Source organism: Podarcis liolepis, assembly GCF_965112155.1.
Source record: "Podarcis liolepis genome assembly, chromosome: 4".
Taxonomy (NCBI): Eukaryota; Metazoa; Chordata; class Lepidosauria; order Squamata; family Lacertidae; genus Podarcis; species Podarcis liolepis.
The window spans coordinates 106233379-106259993 of NC_139558.1; the positions used below are offsets into that span (position 1 = coordinate 106233379).

The 26615-nt window shown below is 51.0% G+C and overlaps 2 protein-coding genes across 3 annotated transcripts in view; both read right to left on the reverse strand.

Moving 5' to 3' along the window:
- LOC310705058 (uncharacterized protein) overlaps positions 1-16254 on the reverse strand; it is a 261167-nt gene extending 244913 nt beyond the window's left edge. The window contains exon 1 of the mRNA XM_083499392.1: positions 15733-16254. The gene's annotated coding sequence lies outside the window, so the exon portion shown is untranslated. The remainder of the gene's footprint in view (positions 1-15732) is intronic.
- The window catches only part of LOC310705048 (uncharacterized protein), a 61711-nt gene that overhangs the window by 31626 nt on the left and 3470 nt on the right, over positions 1-26615 (reverse strand). Inside the window, exons 2-5 of one of the 2 annotated variants that reach the window (XM_083499361.1) lie at positions 11653-12135; positions 11377-11458; positions 11005-11087; positions 1694-1820 (exon numbers count right to left, since the gene is read on the reverse strand). In XM_083499361.1, coding sequence (XP_083355487.1) covers positions 1694-1820; positions 11005-11087; positions 11377-11458; positions 11653-12135 — 775 coding nt within the window. The remainder of the gene's footprint in view (positions 1-1693; positions 1821-11004; positions 11088-11376; positions 11459-11652; positions 12136-26615) is intronic. The other variant, XM_083499362.1, reaches the window with a different exon arrangement.

Sequence of the window (26615 nt, forward strand, 5' to 3'; positions counted from 1 at the left end):
CTAAGGTCTTGGAAAGCCTCATGTAAAGGGTTAAATTTCCATCAATTGAAACCATTAAACCCCCCTTGGAAGCAGGGGAAGAGGGGGGAAATTGCGGACTGTGCATCCTGCAGGAGAGAGTGATAAAAACTAAATTATCACTGCTCTGAACTCCTGGGAACGGGCTGCCAACAGACTGACGTTTGGAAGAGTTCATTGACAGCGAAAAACAGTTAGTTAGTAAGAGAAATATATTGCTTTCACTATCTGCTTCTGCGTTTTAAAAGGAAGAAAAAGCAATTGAAAAAGTAACTGGAAACTGAAACTATATTACTTTTGGAATTGTGTCGGAAAGGATTGATACAAGTGGAGATTGCTCCCCCCTAGAGGGAGTCTTTGAAACTGTTACAAGAGTTGAGCTGAATCTGTTACAAGAGTCGAGCTGAGGAATCCAGCTGTACGATAAGAATTGTGAGAACTAGAGACTGACCTTGGACTAAAATGTCGGCAGATGAGATAATAGTGTCTGCATTTTGCAGGATAGATCATTTGCTGAAACAGCTTCACAAGAAAATAGATGCTATGGCTACAAAATTGACATTTCGGTACTAAAAGTGAATACCAACACAGAAATAACTCAGGATCTGGCACAGGAATCTATTTCAGCAGGGCGAATCGTTGAAAAGGAGAAGGAGAAAGTTGCTGTTGTTGAACTTAAAGTAATACAAGGGGGAGCCTTAACCTCACAGAGGCAGGTTGAGGGTTACAGGTCGGGGCCCTCTGTGGCTGAAACTGGAAGAGGTCGAGATGGAATAAAAATGCTATTGGGTCGGAGCTTCCCCGAGATCTGCTCTCTAGAATTAAAGAATATGAAGATTGGCAGAAGGGATGTGGAGATGAGTTAAGAGCCTCGGACATAAGATCTCCAGGTTGATGGACTATATGGAATCGACGGAAAGGACTGGCAGAGGCCGAGACCAGGAAGAGGAGACGGTGAAGAAGATTGGAAAATTTAAAGTCTATATAGGGAAATTTTGTAAAATTTAATGAGGGATAGAAAAATCTTGGAATGGAATTTTTTTTTGGCCTTAGTGGAAATATTTTAAGAGGTTAAGTGTAAATAGGTATATTAGATTTAATGGGGAATAAGATTAAAAATATTTTAAGATAAAGGATTTGCTGAGATAACATATAGAAGTGGAATACAAGGAGGGAGGTGAGAGGAGGTCAATGAAACAAGGGAATGGAAGATAGATTATGGTAAAGGTATGATGTGTGTTAAATTGTTTTTGTTTTGTATAGTTTATGGTGTTTAGATGTTAAGGTTGTGTTTTGTATTGTCTATATTGTATTGTTTCTTTTGTTTCTTCTTTCTTTTTCTTTTTTTTTGTAAGCTTTAAAAGTAATAAATATCATTTTTACAAAACAAAAAAACCAAAAACAGAAAACCTGACAGAAGCTACTTATCTTTCCGAACAACTCTGAAGGTGACATTTAAGATGTCTGGCCAGTTCAGACCAGCTGAATCGTGGTATAAAAAGGCAGAACTGGAGGAAGATGGTTCACAGAAAAAACTGGAATTTGCTGTTCAAGGTTTCTTGTGGGGGTGTTGGTTCCCCAGTGTTGTAGGGGGTGCTGCTGAGCTCTGTGGAAATCACATAGAGGTGTTTTTTGAATTTCCAGGCAGATAGGACGATCCCACAGGGAGACTTACCAAGAGAGGCCACGATCCCACGATTCTCCTCCGTGACGTCCTTATGCAGAGCTCTCTGGTCAGGATCCAGCAACGCCCACTCCTCGTCCGTGAAACGAACAGCGACATCTTCAAAGCACACTGGACCCTAAAAGAAAAAGGGAAATGTCCTCCTCTGAGACAGGATCAATATGATCTGCTACACAATGCTCTGTTCTTTCCTTTCTGTTAATACAGCCGCTGGGAGAGATCATCAGTGGGCTTGGGCTGGGTGTTGATCAATATGCAGATGATACCCATCTCTACCTCTCTTTCAAATCAGAACCAGTGAAGGCAGTGAAGGTCCTGTGTGAGTGCCTGGAGGCGGTTGGTTGGTGGATGGATGGTGGCTAACAGACTGAGGTCGAATCCTGACAAGACAGAAGTACTGTTTTGGGGGGACAGGAAGCAGGCAGGTGTGGGGGACTCCCTGGTCCTGAATGGGGCAACTGTGCCCCTGAAGGACCAGGTGTGCAACCTGGGAGTCATTTTGGACTCACAGCTGTCCATGGAGGCGCAGGTCAATTCTGTGTCCAGGGGTGCTGTCTACCAGCTCCATCTGGTATGCAGGATGAGACCCTATCTGCTGTGACTGTCTCGCCAGAGTGGTGCATGCTCTGGTTATCTCCTGCTTGGACTACTGCCATGTGCTCTACCTGGGGCTACCTTTGAAGGTGACCCGGAAACTACAACTAATCCAGAATGCGGCAGCTAGACTGGTGACTGGAACAGTCATTTTTTGTAAATAGGTGGTACTCCAGTTGGTGTTTTTCTAATCATTCTGCCTACGCAAGCATCCCAGTTTCAGAATCTATCCTTGTACTCCTGCTCCCCTTCTACCAGCTTAGGGGGGGTGGAGGTTCCTTCCTCTCCCCCTGGTACCTGTGTGCTGGAATAAAGGGGGACAGCAAAGAACCGGAGCCTAAAGGACACCAGATTAATCTCCTGCACCCCCTTAAACGGCCCCAGCCTCCGAGGCTCTAGCTTCATGCGCCTCCCTTTGAACGGCAACCCCTTTGAGGACAACCACACCTGGTCTCCTACCTGGATTTTCTCTCCCTCCCGCCTATGTGCGTCCGAGATCCTTTTGTAACCTGCCTTTGATGCTTCCAGGTTGTCTTTCAATATCTCATGCAAGTACTCCATTTACTCCACAGACTCCTCAGCTGCTGGTACTGACAGCACCTCTTCCCTACCCAGAAAGGCCCTGGGATGCACACCACAGTTCGCCACAAAGGGGGCCACGCCCGTGGATGCGTGGACCGCATTGTTGTGTGCAAACTCGGCCAGGCTCAGCTTCTCTACCCAGTCATCTTGATGGTAGCATGTAGAGCACCTCAAGTATTGCTGCAGGGTGGCATTGGTCCTTTCTGACTCTCGGTTTCTCTGTGGATTCCTAGCTGAAGTCAGGCTAACCTCCACCCCTAACAACTGCATCAACTTCCTCCAGAAATGCGAAGTAAACTGACTTCCACAATCTGTGATCAGCCTTGATGGCATACCGTGCAACTTAAACACATGATCCACGAATAACCTTGCTGTCTCCTTTGTGGAAGGTATCTTAGAGCAAGGTACAAAATGTGTCATCTTTGTCAGCACATCTACCACCACCCAAATAACCGGGGGTTTTCTCCTGTGACACTGGCAAGTTGGTGAAAAAATCCATGGATACCACTTCCCATGGTTTACTTGGGGTGGGTAACGGTTGTAACAGCCCGGGGATAGCGGACTTCCGGTCAAGATGGTGACAGGCCAGGCAGTCAGCTCCAGAGCTCCACAAATTTTAACTGAGTTTTAATTGATTTTATCTCGTTTTAACTCGTTTTAGACCAAGTATTTTATTTTTCTTAATTACCAACTGTTTCTTTTAACCTGGAGCTTGAGAGCAGAAGAATGTTGAGCTGTGAGTAGAGAATGTGCCGGATGAGTCAGCGCCTTGCAGATAAGGAGCAATAGACGATACCATCAATCTTGAAAGCCTGTGACTCCCACGGCAAAGGAGCTCAGCAAATTGGTCTTAATTACTTGCCTACCTTGGAAGCGGTCCCGCGGAGGGCCCTGCTGCGACCCCCAACACAGCTGGTGAGCCGAGGTGAGATTTTTACCAACCTGACCTTTACAAGATAGATAATGGTGACGACCAGGAGTGGCTGTAGAACATCAGGCTTTTATCAGAGTGATTTAAGACCCCTCTCTAAAAGAACTACCCTAAAGGGAGCACAACTAAAAAGCACTCGGTCCTTTAAGAATAGGGGTAAAGTCAAGCCGAGTGAGAATCACCAGGAAACTGAAACTTCTCCCTCCTCCACTGAAGGGCCGGCTGTGCAGAGAGAGGATTGCGTAGAAGAATGCCACAACAAAGGGCCAATAAAGCCCAAGGTAAATCCAAACATAATTGGTACAGTCACCGAAGTACTCCCAAAACAGAGACTTAAATCTCAAGCGTCCCCTGAACCATCCCAAGTCCGAGAAGTGGAAGAACTAATGTTAAAACAAATTGCAGAGATGTCTTCGGGAAACCCTAAAACATCAAGAGACTCCTGCTTCCAACTTGAGACAAATGAGGATGAGGATTTATCAGTTATCAAATGGCTTGTGCTTTTAACTGAGGATCTCGAAAATATAAAATCTCATCTGGCCACTTGTACAGAAATCCTCACTATAATGATGGACACTTGCAAAACTCTCTGTAGGGAACCCAGCGAGGTGACTGTAGAATTGGAAAGTAATAACAACTTCCTTCCTACCACCTGCAAAAACAGATTACCAAGGAAGGCCAAGAGATCTTGTAGGGCTACTGCCTTGAAAAGGAGGCCCATAAGGGTAAAAAAGAGCAGAAATGTTAAAAATTTTAAGGCAGTGCGTTACAAAAAAATGGACTTTAAAAAGCTCTTTAATCTTCTCAAGAGTATCCCAATAACCGAGACCAGTGGCAACACTGAGAAACTTCTAACCAGGAAATCTTCTAAGCAAGAACGTTCTATAAACCCTTGCCTTGACGCTGCGATGGATTGCTTGGAACCCTTAACACTTACCCCAACACCTAACTCCAAGCAAGACATTCTGATCCAAGATCCATGGACTTACATTCTATCTGTAGATGAAACCAATCCCTCTAAGAAGAGAAATCTGATAAATCTAACAAATAAAAACTGGAATCTGGTGCTGTACCGAAACAAACTCGTTTTATCAAATTATCCTAAACCCCCAGGACTCCTGTCACAAAAAGAGCATAAAGTCCATCTATTGAACCTTTTAAAGATCTATATGCCGGGTATCCTTAATAACCCTAATGATTTGGCCCAAGTGGAATATCTATAATTCAACGGATTCCTTGCCAGAGCGGTGGTCTCATTCTATGAGGGGAGACTGGCAAAACTAGTGTACAAATGTAGAGAACATCTGGAGACGTGTGGTATAAGAATCTCAAGATACTTTAAAAATGAAGCACCTCCAATTCCACTTATCCCCCATATTGTAAATTTGCCAAAAACTCAACACGAGATTGACCAACACGTTCTAATTGATATAAACTCTGCGGAGGACATCTTCAAACACCCTACTGGTCTGACTGCCAAGGACTCTCAAAGGTTGGACTCCCTTGGGCCCAGGCATCCGGAGAATCAGGGAATCGACCTTGATAGCTTTGATAATAACTTACTCCACTCTTATAGCGTTCTCCCGCAAGAAGCTCAGAAAGAAATACTTCATAAAATTGATACCCTTTACTTCTGCCTGACAAAAGTGACGGAGGAACAGCTGAGATTACCTAAACAAAATATGCTTGATAGAGACTGTGGTTCAGATTCTGCCCCATGCTTATACCACCAAGAACTGGACCTGTGGGTTGGGAAGGCACCCACCCCTACCAACCAACTGGTTGTTGCGGAGATGAATCCACTCTCCCATATTCTGGAGGCGGAAACCCCATCACCAGACCCATCTATTATGCACCCCATCTCTGAGGCAAATATGGCTACAACATCTGCCTGGGACAAAATGAGGGAACTTAACGAATCTGAATTAGGCTCTCCATGTAAAGTGCCCCATATGGGTCCACTTACTTGTAACTTTATTAACCCACTCTCTTCTAACGTGTGCAAGTTGAATAAATCTATAGATACCATCGAACCGGTAACAGAACCAGCTGAACCAGACCAACAAATGAGAGATGACTCTATTTTAATTTTAGCCCCGAAGAGTGATCTGGTTGAAGACCCGACAGGTCGTATTAACAAAGCTATCCAAACAGTTAATGATCACTCAACTAGTGGCACGATACCTGTTGACTTAAATTCGCTCTCTGTAAGTAATACCCCCCTAACTCTACCATCAGGCTCTGAAAAGTCAACTATCTTAGGCCTAACATCTGCCTTTAGCGAGACGAGTGGCACGACTTTACAGCCAAACCACCCCAATAAATCTAAACAGTTGGGATGTATAGCACGATTGCCACCTTCTCAAAGGAAAATTACTGATTTTTTTGAAGCTGAAACTCCCCCAAATTTAGAATCCCATGCCCACATGATCTGACTACCTAACTACCAACCCAGCCACCCCTTGATGTCATTTTTATGCTGGAATATTGCGGGATGGAGGGGGAAGAAATCTGATCCAGACTTCTTAAAATTTGTTAATTTATTCCAAGTAATTCTCCTACAAGAAACTTGGGAAGAGGAGGTGATTGACATAAATGGATACGATACCATTTTGCTTCCAGCTAGCCCCTCTCTTAAAGGTGGACGCCCTAGGGGAGGTTTGGCAATAGCCATTTCCCTCTAATTGCAAGCAAAACTTACACTTGTTAAATCTTTCTCTCCTTATGCGATTACAGGACTGATTTCAGGAGGGAAATTTGAATTACTGGTAACAAATGTTTATTTCCCCCCCGGGGGGCAGGTAGTGGACCTCCATTCCAAATGGGAAACACTTGAAGAACACCTAGCTTTCTGTTACACTAAGTTCCCAAATATCTCAGCCGTCATGGGAGGTGATTTTAATGCTCGTACAGCTGCAAACTGGGAAGCGCTAGGCAAGGCCAAATGGTGGGTCATACCTGATCACCAGAACTTGGATTTCTCCCCCCATATACAGAGAAAATCGAAAGATAATAGGGTTAATGAAGCGGGAACCCTTCTTTATCAGCTGATTTTACGTTTGAATTTGATAATTTTAAATGGAAATTGTCCCCCGGATATTCCGGGTGAGTTTACTCATTTGAGCACACTTACAAATAGTGTTCTCGATTATTTTATTGTTTCTAGAGATTTATTCCCAAATTTTTCTTATTTTAAAATAGAAAACGTCCAAATGAGCGACCATCTCCCCTTGAGTGCCAAGCTTTCCCTAGACTGGCAGTCTATCAAGTCTAGACACCCCATATATATGGGAATAAATAATGCCGAACAAGTGAGAGGAATAAAATGGTCAGTAACTCAAGCCCAAAAATATATGGAATTCTTCCAGCAAGAGAAAATTCAAACTCATGCTGTTTTAGATTTAGATCTGTATGGGCATGAACAAATTATCAATTCATTCTCTCTGCTTACAGAAGATCTTATGTCCTTTTTCACAGTACCAGCCATCCAAGTAAATCGGGCCCTTTTTAAGACCGGTGCCCCTTGGTTTAACTTAAAATGCAAACAAGCTAGACGACATCTTTGTGCCATTTACAATGAATATAAATCTTCTGGTGCTTTAGTATTACCTAGGAATTACCAACAAGCAAAAATAGCATATAAGCAAGCCCAGAGAATGGCTAAGCAAGAGTGGCAACAAAATCGTTGGCAGGCGCTTATAATCGCCTCTAGTTCACGTAACTCACGGCAATTTTGGCAATTGATTAATAGAAGATCAAGGAGATACCCCTTAACAATAATTCCTGCCCCGGTCTGGGAATCCTTTTTAAGGAAATATTTTGCGTCACCAGATCCCAATACCAACGTTCTTGATGATGTATTTGACCATCTCCCCATCTGGCCTCCTACTGACCCCGATGAAATCTTGAATTTAATCTCTAAACTTAAAATCGGCAAAGCCCCTGGGCCAGATTTGGTTCCGGCGGAAGCCATAAAACTACATTCCGACTGGTGGGCAAAAATCCTGGCTGTTACTTTCGATGCTATTAATGCAACTGGAAGGGTGCCAAAAATATGGAAGGACGCAATTATAATTCCAATATATAAAAAAGGCTCCCCAGACGATCCGGAGAATTATAGGAATATTAGTTTACTGTCAATAGTTGGAAAGATATACGCACGTTTTCTGCTGAATAGACTTACCCAATGGGCTGAAGAAAAGAAACTGATAGGCCCCGAGCAAGGAGGATTCAGACCGAACCAATCAACTACGGACCATGTTTTAGTCTTGCACCATCTAGCCCGGAAATATTCCTCTTCAAACCGAGGCCAACTTTGTGCGGCTTTTATCGACCTTAAGGCTGCATTTGACAGCATCCCCAGAAGGTTACTCTGGGAAAAGTTGGCCCGATGGGGAATTGATAGAAGACTTTTATGGTTAATAATCCAGCTGCATGAGGGGTCGGCTGCTAGGGTGAGAATAACCCCAGCCGGCGATCTCACAAACTCTGTGCCCATCAACAGAGGAGTCCGGCAAGGATGTATCCTAGCTCCTTTTCTTTTCAATTTATTCATTAGTGACATGAGGATACCATTGGCCGAATCTCAGGAAATCACCCATGCCCCCCGCCTCGCAAACTATCATTGCCCACTATTACTCTATGCTGATGATGCTGTGATTTTATCCTTCTCAAGAATTGGCCTCAGGAGAGCATTAAAACTCTTTGTTTCATATTGTAAAACAAATTCCCTCACTATAAATCAATCTAAATCAAAAGTATTAATTTTCTCAAAAAGTCGGAAATCCTATAAGTGGCAATTAGATGGAAAACCTATTGAACAGGTCTATAAATTTCAATACCTGGGAGTTTTTCTCCAATATAATCTGGGTTGGAAGGCACATATTGCACATATTTTAAACAAGGCCAATGCCCTATCCTTTGCATTTTTGCACTTTTTCTTTCGGACGGGGTTCTTCATGTTCCATCTGCCCTGAAAGTATTCAAAGCTAAAGTAATTGCAACATTGGCATATGCTGTTCCTTTATGGGGGACCGCAGTAAACTAGATGTCCTTGGAGGTAATTCAAAATCAATTTCTAAGACGACTGCTAAAACTTCCTCAGTGCGTTAGTAACGCAGCTATTCGCTTAGAATTAAAAACTACATCTTTAGAAAATATTCTTTGGAGGCGCAGCCTTTGTTACTGGTTGTCCTTAAGGCATAGGCTCCCGAATCTGTATTTGATCCAATGCCTCTGGAGAGATAATTTTCCCGTCCTAGGGGCAAAAGAGATCCATTCCTATGGATTGTCTCCATCAGAATTATTGGAATTGGACCTAGCCACAGCAGAAAAAACCCTCACTCAAAAACTTGAGGAGATTGACCTACAACAAAACACCATTTTGGGTAGTGGCACTTGCTCACCATTAAATCTTGGCATAGTGCCCTCACAGCAGATACCATCTTATTTGACTTCTTTGTCTGTAGCGGCCCACAGATATGCCTTTATTAAGGCAAGATTTAACGCCTTTCCTTCCAATGTCTTGAATAATAGATTTTCCAATGGTCGGATCTCAGTGGTGTGTGTATGTGATAATAGATCTATAGAATCTTTACAACATATACTATTCTGTTGTTCACTACATTAGGTTTCTCGGATCAGATTCTTGTCCCCTTTATTATTGGAAATCTCAGGTGACTCCTTGGAAACACAGCTAATATATTTATTGCAAGATTCTGATCCGAGTAGGTCCCTTTCTGTTGCCAGATTTCTGATAACAGTATTAGCTTATAAGAGGAAAAATGGATTACTCTATGACTATTGATTTTGCTTAAATAATATTGATATATATTGATAATTTGATATTTTAAGCGATATATTGTTCTTATTTTAATGGAATTTAGAAATTTACGGTTTGAGATGTACTTGATTTAAATGTATTTTAATTTTTAATTTTTTAATTTTATTTTGTTATACTTGTTCTGTTGCATGATGTATTGAATATGGGCCTATGGCCGTAATAAACTAATCTATCTATCTATCTTGTAACAGCCCGGCTGGGGCCGTCCTTTGACCTTTGGCTGTCTGACAGACTTCGCACCCCCTCGCGTATTCTGCGATATCCTCCTTAATTTTGGGCCACCAGAATTCCCTAAAGGTAAAGGGACCCCTGACCATTAGGTCCAGTTGTGGCCGACTCTGGGGTTGCAACGCACATCTCGCTTTATTGGCCGAAGGAGCCGGCATACAGCTTCCGGGTCATGTGGCCAGCATGACTAAGCCGCTTCTGGTGAAACCAGAGCAGCGCCCGGAAATACCGTTTACCTATTTATCTACTTGCACTTTGACGTGCTTTCCAACTGCTAGGTGGGCAGGAGCAGGGACAGAGCAACGGGAACTCACCCCGTTGTGGGGATTCGAAACCGCCAACCTTCTGATCAGCAAGTCCTAGGTTGTGGTAAATTTCAGCTAAGTATGCTGCAACTGGATTTCTTATGCACAGGGCCAATCCTGAACATTTTGGATTTGGGAACATTATGCATTCACAGTAGCAGTAAAGCTCTGCTGAATGAAATACAATTGCCTCTGGTCTATTTGGGGAGAATCCTGCAATGTGTTTAGGTTTTTACTCTGCTAACTATACATTGTAGTTCTGCTCTGGATCAATATTGAGTAGAATTCCATGACAGGGTCTTCCTCCAAGAAATCAATTGCTGAGAGTGAAGGCCCCCAACTCCCCACAGCTTTCCAAGTCCCTTCCTCTCTGGGGTTTCTGGCAAGCGATCCAACAGTGTCAATTCCATTGTCAGAAGTCTCTGGGCTCTGAGAGACAAGCAGGGAGGGTGGCTTCTGGCAGAAGGAGAGGGAGCCCCCGGTGGCTCCTCCTTCTCCTGACTCACCTCTGCCTCTCAACCTTCCTCTCCCACTCGCCTCCTTCCTCTTCTGCCTCTGATTCTGCACTGCATTCTGCCACAGAGTCTCCCAGCTCACTAAGCCCTGTTACCTCTTCAGCTTCTGACACCTCCTCTTCCCAGACTTCTCCCTCTTCTCCCTCTGACTGCTCATCCTTCCTCCACCTCCACTCCTTGGACTCTGAGCCATCTTCTGTTCCTGGTTCCCTGGCTGCTTCCTCCCACCATTCCTCTGTGCCCAACCAGTCCATGACATTGCTCCATCCCTCGGCCTCCGACCCCACAAGGCAGCTTCCCCTGACCTGATCTGGTTCCACAGCCGCTGTTTCCTTTCTGCCCCCATGAAAAGATGGATCAGGAGGTCTTGCCGGCATCATTCTGTCTCCTGCAAAAGAAAAAAAGGTAAGCACGATGCCAGGAGTGCCTGCTTCTCTCACAGGTGAAACAGGGCATCTCTAACTACAGGTGCGCCTTTGAGAAAGCCTTACCTACTGAGTGCATTTGGACATTTGTGCCCATTTCATATGTTAGTTGTGCAGAAATACTTCTCCCTCTCTTTGTACCCTTGTTCCCAACTGTGTCCCCCCCCAAAAAAAAAGATTAAAAAACCCCACAGATTAGTTGGGAAAGCAACAGAATGAGAGCAAATGGAGAAAAACCACCTTCCTCCTTACCCAGTGGCCTCTCTCTGGTGTCCAACGGAGGCCTCTCTGCCTCACAGGAATCCAGGTCCATTTCTACAAAATGATCCTTTTCCTGAGAAAGAAACCAAGGATTCAAAACAGCAAATGTATGGTGAGAAATGTTAGAAAGAGAATGACAAAGACAGAATTTTTAAGGGTGTTAGATCTCATTCCCAGAAAAAGGATGGGCCAACAGTAGAGCATTATAGGATGTTCTCCATCCTGTTTGGAGCCCCTTGGGAGTATCCAGAGGAAAGTCTCTCTCACCTGCTTCCTCTCCTCTGCCTGACTCAGGAGGAAACCTTCGGCCAGGGCCACCGCCTGCGAACTGGTCTCCGCTCCACAGAGCCTCACCCAGCTCTCCATCTCCGGAGGAAGGACAGCCAGGAACTGCTCCAAGATCACCAGGTCCAGCATCTCAGCTTTTGTGTGCCTTTCTGGCTTCAGCCATTGACGGCAAAGGTGGTAGAGTCGGCTGCAAACCTCTCGGGGTCCTTTGGCCTCCTGGCAGCAGAACTGCCTCAACTGCTGGCTCTGCACCTCTGAGCAGAGGGTGTCCTCCTCACCCAGGATCTTCAGCACAGAGTTTTCCCAGAATACCCCACTGCTCCCAGTTTGGTTGGCATGGCCTCTTCCTGCTCCAGCTGAATCTTGCTCATCCATCTGTGCTCTCAGGAAGTCTCTAAGAGATTGGAAGGAACCCTTTGGACTTCTGCCAAGTTCTGTCTTAATGAGAAGCTCTAGCAAATCCTACAAAGCAAATGCATTGTTAAAGAATTGTTTTTATTATTATTAGTTAATATTTTTATTCTTTGCATAGTTGATATAGTTTTATATAGTTTGTATAGCTTTCTTCTTTAGGTGAGAGGGTCAGGGCTGTCTGGGAGTGTGCCCTAGCCAACAGAATGGCGGGGGCAGGCTCCACGGGGGGAGGGGATGTACTGGGACACCCAATCACAGTGATCATGGGTAGGAGGAGGAGTTACACTATGACCAGACCATGTCATTACCGAGGAGGCAGGTTTAGTCATTGTTTGAGGACTATCCCTGCCTCCAGGTCTGGTCTTGACCGGGTGGATACTGGAATCAGCAAGGGAGACCCACGTGACCTGAAGGGGCTGCTGTGCAATGCCAGGTCAATGACTTGGATGGACGACTTGACCTGACATGTTCACCTCTATGGATGTGGGTGATCTGACATGAAGTGAAACCGAAAGAAAAGAAGTGTCATGGTCGGATCACTTCCTGGTGCAACTGGACTTCTCCACAACCCTTTCCCTCTGCAGGGAGGAGGGACCAATTCGGATGGCCCACCCCTGGTACTTAATGGATCCAAATGGTTTCCAGAAAGGAGGAGGGGATGTTTTATCCCGTGTTGATGGCCTTTCAGCTGATTTCCATGTGGCCCCTGGAATGTGGAGTTAACCCGGGCTATCGATGGCCTGGTTCCGAAGCGACCTCTCCGATACATGGAGCCTGGAGAGCCCCGTGGATTTCCCCGGATCTGAGGGCGATGAAACAATCACTGAGATGGCTAGAGTGTCGGTGGCAGAAAACACACTCTGAATCTGACCAGATATGGGTTAGAGCTCAACGTCGAGCCTACCAAGTGACGATGGCTGTCTAAACTGCCTCTATTTCATCTGCAGAAAACAACACCAGGAGACTCTTTCAGGTGGTTCGCAATTTAGTGGAACCACCTGCATCATTGGGGCCTCAAAAGGACCCTGAGATCTCCTGCAATGATTTGGCAAAGTTTTTTGCAGTTAAAGTCACTCAGATTTGGAAAGAGGTAGACTCCACCATGGGAGCAGGGCAAGGCTGGGAGAGTGCTAGAGTCCCCTCTAGTCAGGTTGCCTCCAAGGATGTGGACAGGCTGCTTGGACAAGTGAAACTGACCACCTGCCTCCTTGCTCATCCTGGCTCATAAAAGCCAACCGGGAAGGGCTGGGTGATGGGCTCTGTGGGGTGGTGAATGCTTCCCTCTGTGAGGGAGCCTTCCCAGACCCGATGAAAGAGGCAGCTATTAAACCGCTTCTTAAAAAAAAATCTTTGGACCAGGCCAATATAGCCAACTATCGCCCAGTCTCACATTTCCCGTTTTTTGGTATGCTGATTGAGCGAGTGGTTGCTGAACAACTCCAGGCACACCTGGAGGATGCGGACCATTTGGATCCCTTCCAGTCGGGATTCACCATGGGACTGAAATTCCCTTGGTCGCGCTCGTTCATGATTTCTGGCGGGCGCTAAAGTGAGAGCTGCTTCCTAGTTCTGCTGGATCTCTCAGCGGCCTTTGATACCATCGACCATAACATCCTTCTGGACCGGCTAGAGGGGCTGGGAGCTGGGGCCACTGTTATACGGTGGTTAATCTCCTTCCTCCTGGGCCATGTCTAGAAAGTGGTGATGGGGGATGAGTTTTCAGACCTTTGGGCTCTCACTTGTGGGGTGCCTCAGGGTTCTGTCCTCTCCCCCTTGCTTTTTAACATATATATGAAGCCACTGGGAGGGATCATCAGGAGGTTTGGGCTGAGTTTTCATCAGTATGCGGATGACACCCAGTTCTACCTCTCTTTTCAATCAGAACATGTGAAGGTGGTGAAGGTCCTGTGTGAGTGCCTGGAGGCGGTTGGTTGGTGGATGGATGGACAGGGGCTAAGAGATTGAGGTTGAATCCTGACAAGATAGAAGTACTCTTTTGGGGGACAGACGGCGGGCAGGTGTGGGGGACTCCCTGGTCTTGAATGGGGTAACTGTGCCCCTGAAGGACCAGGAGCGCAGCCTGGGAGTCATTTTGGACTCACAGCTATCCATGAATGTGCAGGTCAATTCTGTGTCCAGGGCAGCTGTCTACCAGCTCCATCTGGTATGCAGGCTGAGACCCTACCTGCCCGCAGACTGCCTCACCAGAGTGGTGCATGCTCTGCTCATCTCCCGCTTGGACTACTGCCATGCACTCTACGTGGGGCTACCTTTGAAGGTGACCCGGAAACTACAACTACCGCAATCCAGAATGCGGCAGCTAAACTGGAAGCTGGTGACTGGGAGTGGCCTCCATGACCACATAAAACCAATCCAGAAAGACCTACATTGGCTACCAGTACATTTCCGGGCACAATTCAAAGAGTTGCTGCTAACCTTGAAAGCCGTAAACGGCCTCATCCCAGTAGTCCTGAAGGAGCATCTCCACCCCCATTGTTCTGTCCGGACACTGACGTCCAGCACCAAGGGCCTTCTGGCAGTTCCCTCATTGTGAGAAAAGAGGTTACAGGGAACGAGGCAGAGGTCCTTCTCGGTGGTGGCACCCGCCCTGTGGAACGCCCTCCCATCAGATGTCAAGGAAATAAACAACTATCTGACTTTTAGAAGACATCTGAAGGCAGCCCTGTTAGGGAAGTTTTAAATGTTTGATGTTTCATACTGTTTTTAGTATTCTATAGGGAGACACCCAGAGTGGGTGGAGTATCATCATCATCATCATTATTATTATTAATATTGGAACCAGGGCTGGACTGCACCACAGCCCAAACCATGAGGTATCTGGAGGAGGAGGAGGAGGAGGAGAAGGAGGAGACGAAGAAAGCAGCCTCTAGCTCTCCTAGAAGGAAGATTGCAATGCAAAATGTGGAGGCAACTGAAGGGATTTCTGGGAGATGAGTCAGCCTGGTTGCTCCTGCCTTCCAGTCAATGCATGAAGTCAGAACTGACTGACAAGGGAGTCATTTGAAAAATGGATGCTTGGCTCTAGTGGGGGTCCTCACTTGGGGTTCCTCAGGAGTGGCTCTCCCCCCACCCCCACTCCCCTGCTTCTGTCTCCTGGGATGCCCTGCTCTGGGTGCGAGGGGATTGCTGCAGTGGCCTCCGTGGGGAGCTGCCCTGGGAGACACTGGGAAACTGGTCCCCAATGCAGCAGCCAGACTCTGGGCTGGGATCCCTCTCTTCATTCCTGGCCTTCCTCTCCCACCTTTTTTTTTTGGGGGGGGGGGTGCTAGTACACCTCGTTGTCCAGCTTTGGAAAACCACTTGCACCTGTTCCCTCTGTTGTGCAGTAATGCTGAGAGACGTCACCCCGACTCCTAGGTACTCCTTTGTTTGAAGAAGGGATATTTCGGGGGAGAATCATTGTTTTTCTGAAAGGGGGGGGGGGCGGAGGGCCAACTGAGTTTGGGATCCTCTGCTCTGCAGGAAGGAGAGCGTGGCAGACCTGGCCCCTCCCTGGCAGGACCCTCTCCTCCCTGACTTGGGGTCCCCCCCCCCTGCAGGAGCAGATCCGGCCCCCCAGGCCCCCTCCCCTGCTGCAGCCCTGGGACCCCCACCAGATCCCAGAGAGAGAGAGAGGAGACTCACCAGATCCCGGGAGGGGGCAGGGAGGCAGCCCTTGCAAGAGACACCAATGCAACACCCCCCCTTCCTTGCAGAGAAGGACTGGGGGAGGGAGGGGCCTTGGCTCTGGAGGTCCTGCCCCCCCCTTGCTTCCTGTCCTCTCTAGGAAGGCAGCTCGGTTCCCTTTAACCCTTGCCAAGCCAAGTCCCCCAGCTCAGCCCTTCCTCCCTTTGCACAGCCTGACCGACGCGCTGCGCCCCCGAAGAGATCCCGGCTCGCGAAGGGTCTCTCTAATCCATCGCTGCAGCGCAGAAAGGAGGGGGGGGAGTGGAGGGCTTGGCCAAAGAGGGGAGCAACTGGGGCGGAGGGGGGAGCCTGTGCAACTGCCTCCCCCCCTCCACTCCCCCCCCCCGGCTGGACCAGAGCAGCTTCTCTTGGGGGGACGCGCCCCCCTCCCCCCCCCACAGAGACAGACATATTCAAGGAACCGTTTTAAAGCCGATTTTGCGGGGAGTGGGGCGCCTATGCCCCTGGGGGACTTCCTCGCCCCCCCCGCTAGATACGGCCCTGGTCCCTGGGTCATCATCCAGTCCCACCCCCAGCAATGCAGGAATCTCAGCTAAAGCATCCATGGCAGATGGCCGTCCGATCTCTGCTGAGAAACCTCCAAGGAAGGAGAGTCCACCACCTCCCAAGGGAGACCTTTCCCTGCCCAGCTGCTCTTAGATGTCCCTCAAGGCAGCCGGTCCTGAGTTCCAGCACTGCTGAAATAATGGTGCTGGCTACAAAGCAGGTACCAAGAAAAGTTCGAAATAAATGATGGTGATTGTCAGAGCTGCTTCAAGATCCTAGCTCACAGAGGATCACGCTAGCCAGCGATCATTAAATAAAAGTCTTTATTGAGTTTCAGTTTCCATTCTCAAGCTGCTGCGTGCAACTCTACGTCTTATGGCTAGACCAGCGAAGCTCCGTCTGAATCTCCGCCCCCTGTACACCAACTTAATACCCTAGCTTTACTCCACCTTTTCCGCCTGACTGTTCTTCTCTGGGTCCCTCTGCCCCCCGGGGTCTCTTCCTTCCGGGATTCTTCTGACGCTGACCCCCCGGACCCTTCTGTCTCCTTGCGCCGGGCTTTAGGACCTGGCTCCCTTTCCGGGCTGCTCACTGCGCCACCTTCCTGTGCATTTGAAATTGGCGTGCGCGCCCAACCTCCCACTTTCCGTCTGACCGTTTCTTCGCTCCCCGATGGAGGTGTGGCCACTCCTGACTCGTGCCCTCCCTCCTGTTGTGAGCTTCCAGCGCTTGATACCTGGCGCCCTTCCTCTCCCCTGCTCTCTGTGGGTGACGCTGGTCCCGGTTTCCCACTGCTCCCCTCTGAGCCCCCTCTGGCCCTTTCTTCCTGGGGTGTCCCCCTAGGCTCCCCCCTTGCCCTGGCCACTGGTGCTCCTTTCTGTGAATCTTCTGATTCACTGGAAAGACTCGGAGATCTCGGGTCGTCGTCATCACTCATCTTTTCTTCTGCCTCCTCCCCCTCACTCTCTGTTTCCTCCCTTGCCCTTGCCTCTGCTCCTGAACCCCTGACATCCATCCCCCCCTCGAAGCCCCCTCTTCCCCCTCCCCTCCGTCCGGTGTGGGAGCTGGGTGCTGCCGTGTCAGGGGGACGAATGCCGGATACAGTTCGCGTCCCGTGGCGGGCCTCCATCTGAAGTCTTCCGGTTCTTCCTCCCTGCTCTCGTCGACGACGGTCACCTCCGCTTCCATCTCTGTGCCGCCGTGCTCGAACCCCGGGTCGTCCATGTCCGTCTCTCCCTCGTTTCCTTCTGGGGACGTTGCTCGTCCTGGACCCTCCAGCCACTTTCTGCGCCACTGCTCCTCTGGTCTATCGTCCCACCAATACGATGGTTCTGAAGCAGATCCCGAGGGTGACCCCTCCGGGGAACGGGCGTTTCGTGTCGGTTCCTCGTCCGAGTCGAACCCCTGGAACGTGCTGGCTGAAAGCGTGGGCGTGAAAAGCCAGTCGTCGAAAAAGTCCGCTGGCATGGGCCTATGTGGGAAGAGGGCATGAAACTCTTCTTTGAGCAGAGGTTCGTCTAAAGCGTAGCCCGGCACCCAGCTGTTGGCACTGGCCGGGGTGCCCTCTCTGGCGAGAAAGTATTCTACCCCCTCTTCCCCCCATCTGGAGTCCAAAATCTCTGTGACTTCGTTGATGTGCTCCACCTGTGCCACTCCCCCTTGCTCGGTTCTCTCTCGGAGCGGACTCGGTGCCGTTCCTGGTTCCTGAAACCTGTGAGGTGCCTTGTAGGGAGTGAGCACCGATCTGTGGAACACCGGATGCATCCTGGAGCCCTCCGGAAGTTTCAGCCGGAAAGCCACCGGGTTGACCTGCTCTTCGACTTGGTAGGGCCCCAGTTGTTTATGCCCTAGTTTCTTCTTCGCCAACGACCTGGCCGGCACTGCGTGGGCTGCTAACCAGACCCAGTCTCCCACATGGATCTCTTCGCCAACCCTCCTGTGTTTCTCCGCTTGCACCTTGTATGCGTGTTTAGCCAGCTCCAGGTGCCGCCGAAGCTGATCGTGGACTTCCTGCAACTCCAATGCGAACGCATCTGCTGTCTGCGGCTCCCCCTCCCCCATTCTTTCCAGTCCCGGGAAGGTTCTGGGGTGCCTCCCGTTGTTGGCGAAGAACGGCGTGCCCCCTGTGGACACGTGCTTCGTGTTGTTGTAGGCGAACTCGGCGAGAGGCAGGTAGTCCACCCACGTCGCGGGCTGTTGATTCGCATAACATCTCAGGTACTGCTGCATGATGGCATTGACCCGCTCCGCTTGCCCGTTGGTCTGCGGGTGTCTAGCCGAAGCCAGGTTGATTTTGACGTTCAGGAAGCCCATCAGCTTCTGCCAGAAGTTCGAGATGAACTGCCGCCCCCGGTCAGACAGTATAGACCGCGGAAGCCCGTGAACCTTGAACACGTGGTCTATGAACAGTTTGGCTGTTTGTTCCGCCGTGGCCACTTTCGCACACGGAATGAAATGTGCCATCTTGGAGAACAAGTCCACCACCACTAGCACTGCCGTCTTGCCCCTTGAGCTGGGCAGATCTGTGACAAAGTCCAGGGCCACTCTCTCCCATGGTTCGCCCGGGGTTTGCAGCGGTTCCAGCAGCCCCGCCGGCGGCCTGTGTACTGGTTTGGCCCTCTGGCAGGTGTCGCACCTCGCCACGTAGTCCGCGACCTCCCCTCTCATTCTGGGCCACCAGAAGTCCCTGGCGACTAATTCTGTTAAGTCGTGGGTTGACATAGCAGCCGGCACAGCGATTTCTTCAAGTAGCTCTTTATTATGGTAAGCTGGAATAGAACTAACTGGGAACAGCTCAGCCGGCCTGTATTTACAGGCAGCCGGCTGTCAACATTGTAACCACCACAGCCCAGAGTTCCCGCCTAAAATAACTGCCGCGGACCTGAGTGAAAACTATCTACAGACCTGAGTGAAAACTATATACAGTATCCCCCTGTTGGCCCAGGGTGAAACTACACTACATAACACCCCTCCCCACTGAGATAAGGCGTTAGTTACAATCGTAATGGTTTCCTTATATACAGCACTACGCGTAATGGTTCAATTAAGCACAAAAGCATATCGGTTACATTTCCCATACTTAGACCAACAGTGATACCTGTCCAACAACATAGTCCTTTAAATAAGTTGGGCGCTTGGCAACTCTGCCAGACCGCCGGGGACTGGTAGCCAAGTCCGGAGGGCCACACAGTTCTCGCTGAGGCTGTGGTGCGACCCTAGGTGGCGTTGGAAACAACTCCCCTGGATCCGCTGCTGTGGGTGGAGCCTCCGCAAGTGGAGTGGTCTGAGTCTGTTCTGAAACGGCTTGGTTCGGCTCCACGCTGGCAGTTTGCGAGGGAGGTGTAGGTGGGGCCTCGCCATCTGTACGTGTCTCTTCTGGAGCCGCAAGCGCAGTTGGGGGCACCTCGGTAGTGTCCAAGTCCCCAACCCTGCGCCTAAGCTGGTCTATGTGCCGTCTCCACAAGCGTCCGTCTTCGAGTGCCACCTGGTACGAGCGAGGTCCAGTGACTCCCACTACTGTGGCTGGCACCCAAGGGATGTCCCCCACATAGTTCCGGGCAAAGACCTGGTTTCCTGGGACAAATGACCGTGGTGCGTTGGCACAGCCTGGGGGTTCAGCCACGGCAAAGTCTGGGTGTAGCCGGTCGAGCGGTGACCTGAGGCGGCGGCCCATAAGCAGTTCAGCAGGACTCCTCCCTGTGGCCGCATGAGGGGTGATGTGTTGCACGAACAAGTATTCGGCGACCCGCTCATGCCAGTCTCCCCGGTCCAGGCGCGCCAGTGCCTCTTTTGTCGAGCGCACCATTCTTTCAGCTTGCCCGTTGCTGGATGGATGAAAGGGTGCCGTTAGGGCATGGCGGATGCCCAGTCCCAAAAGATACCGCTCAAACGTGCCTGACGTGAACTGCGATCCGTTGTCAGAGACAAGGACATCAGGACACCCATGCGTTGCAAACAGGCCTCGCAGCACCCGGATGACAGCTTCGGTAGTGGTGGAGGGCATCAGGGCGACCTCCAGCCATTTGGAATAGGCGTCCACCACTACCATAAAGGTCCGGCCGTGAAAGGGGCCAGCCAGATCGATGTGCACCCTCGACCAGGGTGTCTTTGGCGTCTCCCAGGTGTGTCCCTTAGCTGCCGGTGGTGCAGGCCTCGACTCCTGGCACGCTTGACAGGCGGACACCCAGGCAGTGATGGCATCGTCCATATTAGGCCACCAGACGTAACACCGAGCCAACGCCTTCATTTTGACAATTCCCGGGTGGCCAACGTGCAGAGCCTCCAGGACGCGCTGACGGAGTCCCTGGGGAATCACGACGCGGTCTCCCCACAGCAGGCAGCCGCGATGAGCTGAGAGTTCATGTTGTCTGGTTGCGAAGGGCTGGAACTCCGATGCAAAAGGCCCTTGTGGCCACCCCCTCCACACCCAGTTGAGCACCCGGCTGATGGTGCGATCCTGGGCAGATGCGGAGGCCACAGTGGCAGCCGATACAGGCGCTGCCGGAAGATCCTCAATCAGAAGGAGCGATGAAGCTGGAGCCGGGTCTTCCACAAATGCTGGAAGAGGGCAACGGCTGAGGGCGTCGGCATGGCCCATCGATTTCCCCGGGCGATGGATGAGCCGGTAGTGGTAGGCAGCCAGGAAAACAGTCCATCGCAGCATGCGTGGTGAGAGGACCGGTGGAGTTGGACGATCACCGGCGAGGAGGCCCAGGAGTGGCTTGTGGTCAGTGATGAGGTCAAAAGTCCTGCCATAGAGGTATTCATGGAACCTCTTCACTCCAGCCACAAGTGCCAATGCCTCCTTGTCGAGCTGTTGGTGAGAGCGAAACAACTTTCCTTGGCAGACTGGAGTGAAGACTTGGACTTGCGAGTCGATGAAGGGGGGGTGTCAGACGGAGCCGATCGGCAGACCTTAGCGATGTGGCCCCTTCTGGAACACTTCCTACAGATGGCGTCTCTGAATCGACACTTGGCACGGGAATGGTTGCCTCCGCAGCCAGCACATTCCGGTTGGCCCTTGGACTTCTGTTGGAACTTCCTGCGCTCCCGCTTTGTCTGGTGCACGTCATCGTCTTCACTGGAGGATGCCCCCTCACTGCTGGCCTCTTCATGATGCACCGGAACTGGCTCCCTAGCAAGACGCGGGCTGCTGGACTTGCGGATCTCCTGGGCGGAGCGTTCCGCAGCTTCTGAGGCCACAGCCTCCTCAATGGCTTTCTGTAGCGTGAGGTCTGGCTTGGCTAGGAGGCGCCGTTGCAGATGGATGTCCCGGACCCCGCAGACGATTCGATCCATCAGGACATCGTCTAAGTCTCGGAACTCACAGTGCATTGCAGCCTGTCGCAGGGCGGTGGTGTAGTTGTTGATTGACTCCCCCTCTGCCTGGTTCCGGTGGTAGAACGCATGGCGGGCAGCAATCTTGGACGGCTTTGGTGCGTAGTGGTTGCGGAGCTTCTCTTGGATCGTGTCCCATGGTGTTGCCTGGACTGCTTCAGGCGCAACCAACGCTCGGGCCGTCTCAAACACCTCAGGCCCACAGAGGCTGAGGAATAGGCCCCGCTTCCGATCCTTTGATACTGCTGTCAGCTCGTTGGCTTGGAGGTAGCAGTCGAACCGAGCGAGGTAGGAGTCCCATGATTCAGAGGCTGGCGCAAACGGCGGTAGAGGCACAAGTGAAGCCATGATTCCGATGCCGGCGTGAAGGGCGATGGATGGAACACAGTGCTCTAGCCAGAACAGTCAGCTCTGAATTGGTTCTTCCCAGTGATTTCGCTCAGGGATTTCGCTCTGTGATTCAGCTCAGTGATTCAGCTCAGTTCAGAGGCTGGCCGCATCTGGCTGTGCTCTGATGTCCATCCATCCCATCCTCGTCGCCAGTGTTAAGTCGTGGGTTGACATAGCAGCCGGCACAGCGATTTCTTCAAGTAGCTCTTTATTATGGTAAGCTGGAATAGAACTAACTGGGAACAGCTCAGCCGGCCTGTATTTATAGGCAGCCGGCTGTCAACATTGTAACCACCACAGCCCAGAGTTCCCGCCTAAAATAACTGCCGCGGACCTGAGTGAAAACTATCTACAGACCTGAGTGAAAACTATATACAGTATCCCCCTGTTGGCCCAGGGTGAAACTACACTACATAACAAATTCTATTGTCTTCTCTGTGCCAAAGTGCCCGGCAGTGGGTGCGTCGTGCAGCTGCTGCAGTACTTTGGCGCGAAGATCGTCCCCCGGCACGTAGATGGCCCCTTTACGAAGGAGTAATCCATCGCGAACTTGGAACTCGCCAGTCGCCGCCGCGCCTCCTTGCGCCTCTGCCATCTTGGCTCGCGCGAAGGTGTCAGCCTGCAGCGCTCTCCTCACCGCATCCAGGTCCACTGTCGCTGATGCGCACGCCCACACCGTCGGTGCGAAGATGTGCATGGCTGCCGCTGGCGTCGCCTCCTCCAGATACTGTGGCTTACGGGAGAGAGCATCCGCCATGATGTTGGTGTCCCCCGGGACATACTCTATTCGGAAGTCGAAGTTCGCAAAGAACTCAGCCCAACGTATCTGCCTCTGGTTCAGAAACTGTGCCGTGCGCCAGTGCTCCAGATTCTTGTGGTCCGTGCAGACCTGCACCGTGTGCTTTGCGCCGATCAGGAAGTGCCGCCACGCTTTGAATGCTGCATGAATGGCCAGCAACTCCCTGTTCCAGATGGTGTAATTCTGCTCCGACTTGCTGAGCTTCCTGGAGTAAAACGCTCCCGGCCTCCAAGCCCCCTGCGGGTCCTTCTGCAGCAGGACGGCTCCCACGGCTCTGTCCGAAGCGTCTGTCTCCACTCTCATCGGCCTGCTGGGGTTGACATGAAGCAGCTGCTCTTCCGACGCGAAGAGACGCTTGAGTGCCTGAAAGGACTGCTCCGCCTGCTCTGTCCAGATGAACTTCTTTTTCTTGGAGCTGAGCGTGTCCGTGATGGCCGCTGTCTGCATGGCAAAGCCTTTGATAAACTTGCGGTAGAAGTTCGCGAAGCCGACAAACCGTTGGACCTCCTTCCGGTTGCGTGGGCTTTTCCAATCCAACACTGCTCGAACCTTGGCGCTGTCCATGGCGAGCCCCTTGTCAGACAACTTGTAGCCCAGGAAATCCACCTCCGTCACGTTGAATTGGCACTTCTCCAGCTTGGCGTAAAGCCTATGCTGCTGCAGCCTGCTCAGCACTTCCTTGACGTGCCTGTCATGCTCCTGCTGCGATTCCGAAAAGATCAGGATGTCATCCAAGAAACAGACGCATGTCTTGTAGAGGAGCCCCGCCAACACGTGATGCATGAAAGCTTGAAAAACGTGGGAGCCATTTTGCAATCCAAACGGCATAACTCTATATTCGTAGGTGCCCAGGGGCGTGAACATGGCTGTCTTCCACTCATCTCCTTCCCGCATGCGAATGAGGTTGTACGCCCCTCGCAGGTCTAACTTGGTGAACACTTTTCCCTTGCGTACCTTTGCGAGGAGGTCGTCGATTCGGTGCATGGGGAAGTCCGATGGCTTGGTCACACTGTTCAAGATGCGATAGTCCACTACAAGTTTTTTGGGGGGCGTGTCCCGCTTCTTAACAAAGAATACAGGACTGCCCCCCGCTGCCTTGGACTCTCGGATGAAACTGCGCTCCAAATTATGATCTATGAACTCTTTGAGTTCCTGCAGTTCGTCCTCAGACATGGAATACAGCTTCCCTTTGGGCAGCGCCGCCCCCGGCAGCAGGTCAATTTTGCAGTCATATGGTCTGTGGGGGGGTAGCCTGTCTGCCTCCTTCTCGCAGAAAACCTCCAAAAATTCTGCGTACTTGTGGGGAACCGCTTGTAGCGTGCCTAGCTGCAGCTGTGACTCCTCTTCCTCTCCTTCCTGCCGGGGCACGATGCAGTGTTCAGCACAAAAGGAAGAGCCGAAGGTCAGCTGCCTCTGGTACCACGCCAGCGTCGGGCTGTGCTTGTCCAGCCAACTCATGCCCAATACAATGGGCGTGTCCGATAGTTGAGTGACGTTGAAGCTGATGATTTCCCTGTGATTCCCAAGTCGCATCACCATTGGTGGCGTCTGCTGCACCACTTGCCCCCCTAGCAGCTCCCTGCCATCCACCGTGACAACCTGCAGGGGCAGCGTGGCAGGCAGCAACTGTATAGCGTGCCGGTCGACAAAGTCCTGCCCTATAAAGTCCGCATTGCTTCCTGAGTCAATGGTGATTGGCACGTCCATGGTGAGTCCATTGGGTAGCTGGAGCGATGCGGTGAGCCTCACCACTGGTTTGGGTGGGAGGGGGTCTGTGGGCTGCAAAATCTCTGGGGACTGCTTCACTGACACGTCTGGCTGGGCCCCAGTGCCTCTCTCTCCAGCCAGACTCCGTCGTTTCCCTGCTGTGGTTCCCCTTGCTGAGTTGCTGCAGTCACCATTGCTGAGCCTGCAGTGTGCTTGTGGAGCCTCTGGGGACACTCTTTCGCCATGTGCTGCGGATTTTCACAGATGTAACACTTCCTGTTCCCTCTAGGAGGCTTCGCTTTGACTGCTCCCGGTGCTGTGGCTCTGGTTGCTGACTGAGCCCTGGCACCGCCCACCTCCATCGGTTCTGCTCCCCCTCCTGGCGGAGGCGTGGATTGCGCACGCGCAGCTTCCCTGGGAACGAAGGGAAACCCTCTCGCTGGTTCGCGCCCTCCACGTCCTTCGTCCCTGCCCCATGGGCGTTCCTCCAGCCGCACTCCCACTGCCAGCGCCCTCTGAACGACCTCCTGCGTGGTCCGGGGTCTCTCCCCCCTGGCAATTTCGTCTTTAACGGGGCCGCTCAAGCCTTCCCAAAAGAGATCTCTGACTGGAGCGGAATCTCTGTCCCATTCCAAGGCACTGACTAAAGCAAAAAAGCGGGCTTGGTACTGTCTTACGCTGGCCCTCCCTTGCTTCAGCCCATGCACCTCCCTCCGGGCAAGATCCACGTCAATGCTGGATAAAAAACAGCCATCCATCGCTTTAATAAGGGCATCCGCGGTTTGGAGCGCTGGATCCTTATCTCTCCACAAATTGCGCAGCCATGCTTTAGCCTCTCCATGCAAATGGGACATGATAAATCCCACCTTCTCTTGCTCATCTCTAAAGTCTTTGTCCAGCAGTTGCAGTGCACACTGTACATCTGCTTTAAAGTTGGGGTACAGTTGTAAATTCCCATCGAAGTGAGAGACTAGACCGCCTGTTCTTCGCCCCAACCCAATCCCCTCCGGTTTGGGTGTCAGTTGCCCTTGCTTCATAAGCACTTCCAACCTGACCTGGAGATCCCTGTAGGCGGCAGCTGCGTCCTCCTCTCTCTTCCTGGATGCAAGAGCCTCGGCATTCAGTCGTGTCACTGCTTCTCTGAGTTCCGCTATCTGCTGTTCGGCCGTCATGTTGTCTGCCGTTCGTGAGCTCGCTAGTAGGCACCCGCTTTCTCTCCTCTCCGCGAGGCCGTAGATGCCCACAACGTGAGATGGAGCTTACTGTCAGAGCTGCTTCAAGATCCTAGCTCACAGAGGATCACGCTAGCCAGCGATCATTAAATAAAAGTCTTTATTGAGTTTCAGTTTCCATTCTCAAGCTGCTGCGTGCAACTCTACGTCTTATGGCTAGACCAGCGAAGCTCCGTCTGAATCTCCGCCCCCTGTACACCAACTTAATACCCTAGCTTTACTCCACCTTTTCCGCCTGACTGTTCTTCTCTGGGTCCCTCTGCCCCCCGGGGTCTCTTCCTTCCGGGATTCTTCTGACGCTGACCCCCCGGACCCTTCTGTCTCCTTGCGCCGGGCTTTAGGACCTGGCTCCCTTTCCGGGCTGCTCACTGCGCCACCTTCCTGTGCATTTGAAATTGGCGTGCGCGCCCAACCTCCCACTTTCCGTCTGACCGTTTCTTCGCTCCCCGATGGAGGTGTGGCCACTCCTGACTCGTGCCCTCCCTCCTGTTGTGAGCTTCCAGCGCTTGATACCTGGCGCCCTTCCTCTCCCCTGCTCTCTGTGGGTGACGCTGGTCCCGGTTTCCCACTGCTCCCCTCTGAGCCCCCTCTGGCCCTTTCTTCCTGGGGTGTCCCCCTAGGCTCCCCCCTTGCCCTGGCCACTGGTGCTCCTTTCTGTGAATCTTCTGATTCACTGGAAAGACTCGGAGATCTCGGGTCGTCGTCATCACTCATCTTTTCTTCTGCCTCCTCCCCCTCACTCTCTGTTTCCTCCCTTGCCCTTGCCTCTGCTCCAGAACCCCTGACAGTGATGATGATGATGATGATAATAATTTATTATTTATACCCCGCCCATCTGGCTGGGCTTCCCCAGCCACTCTGGGCAGCTT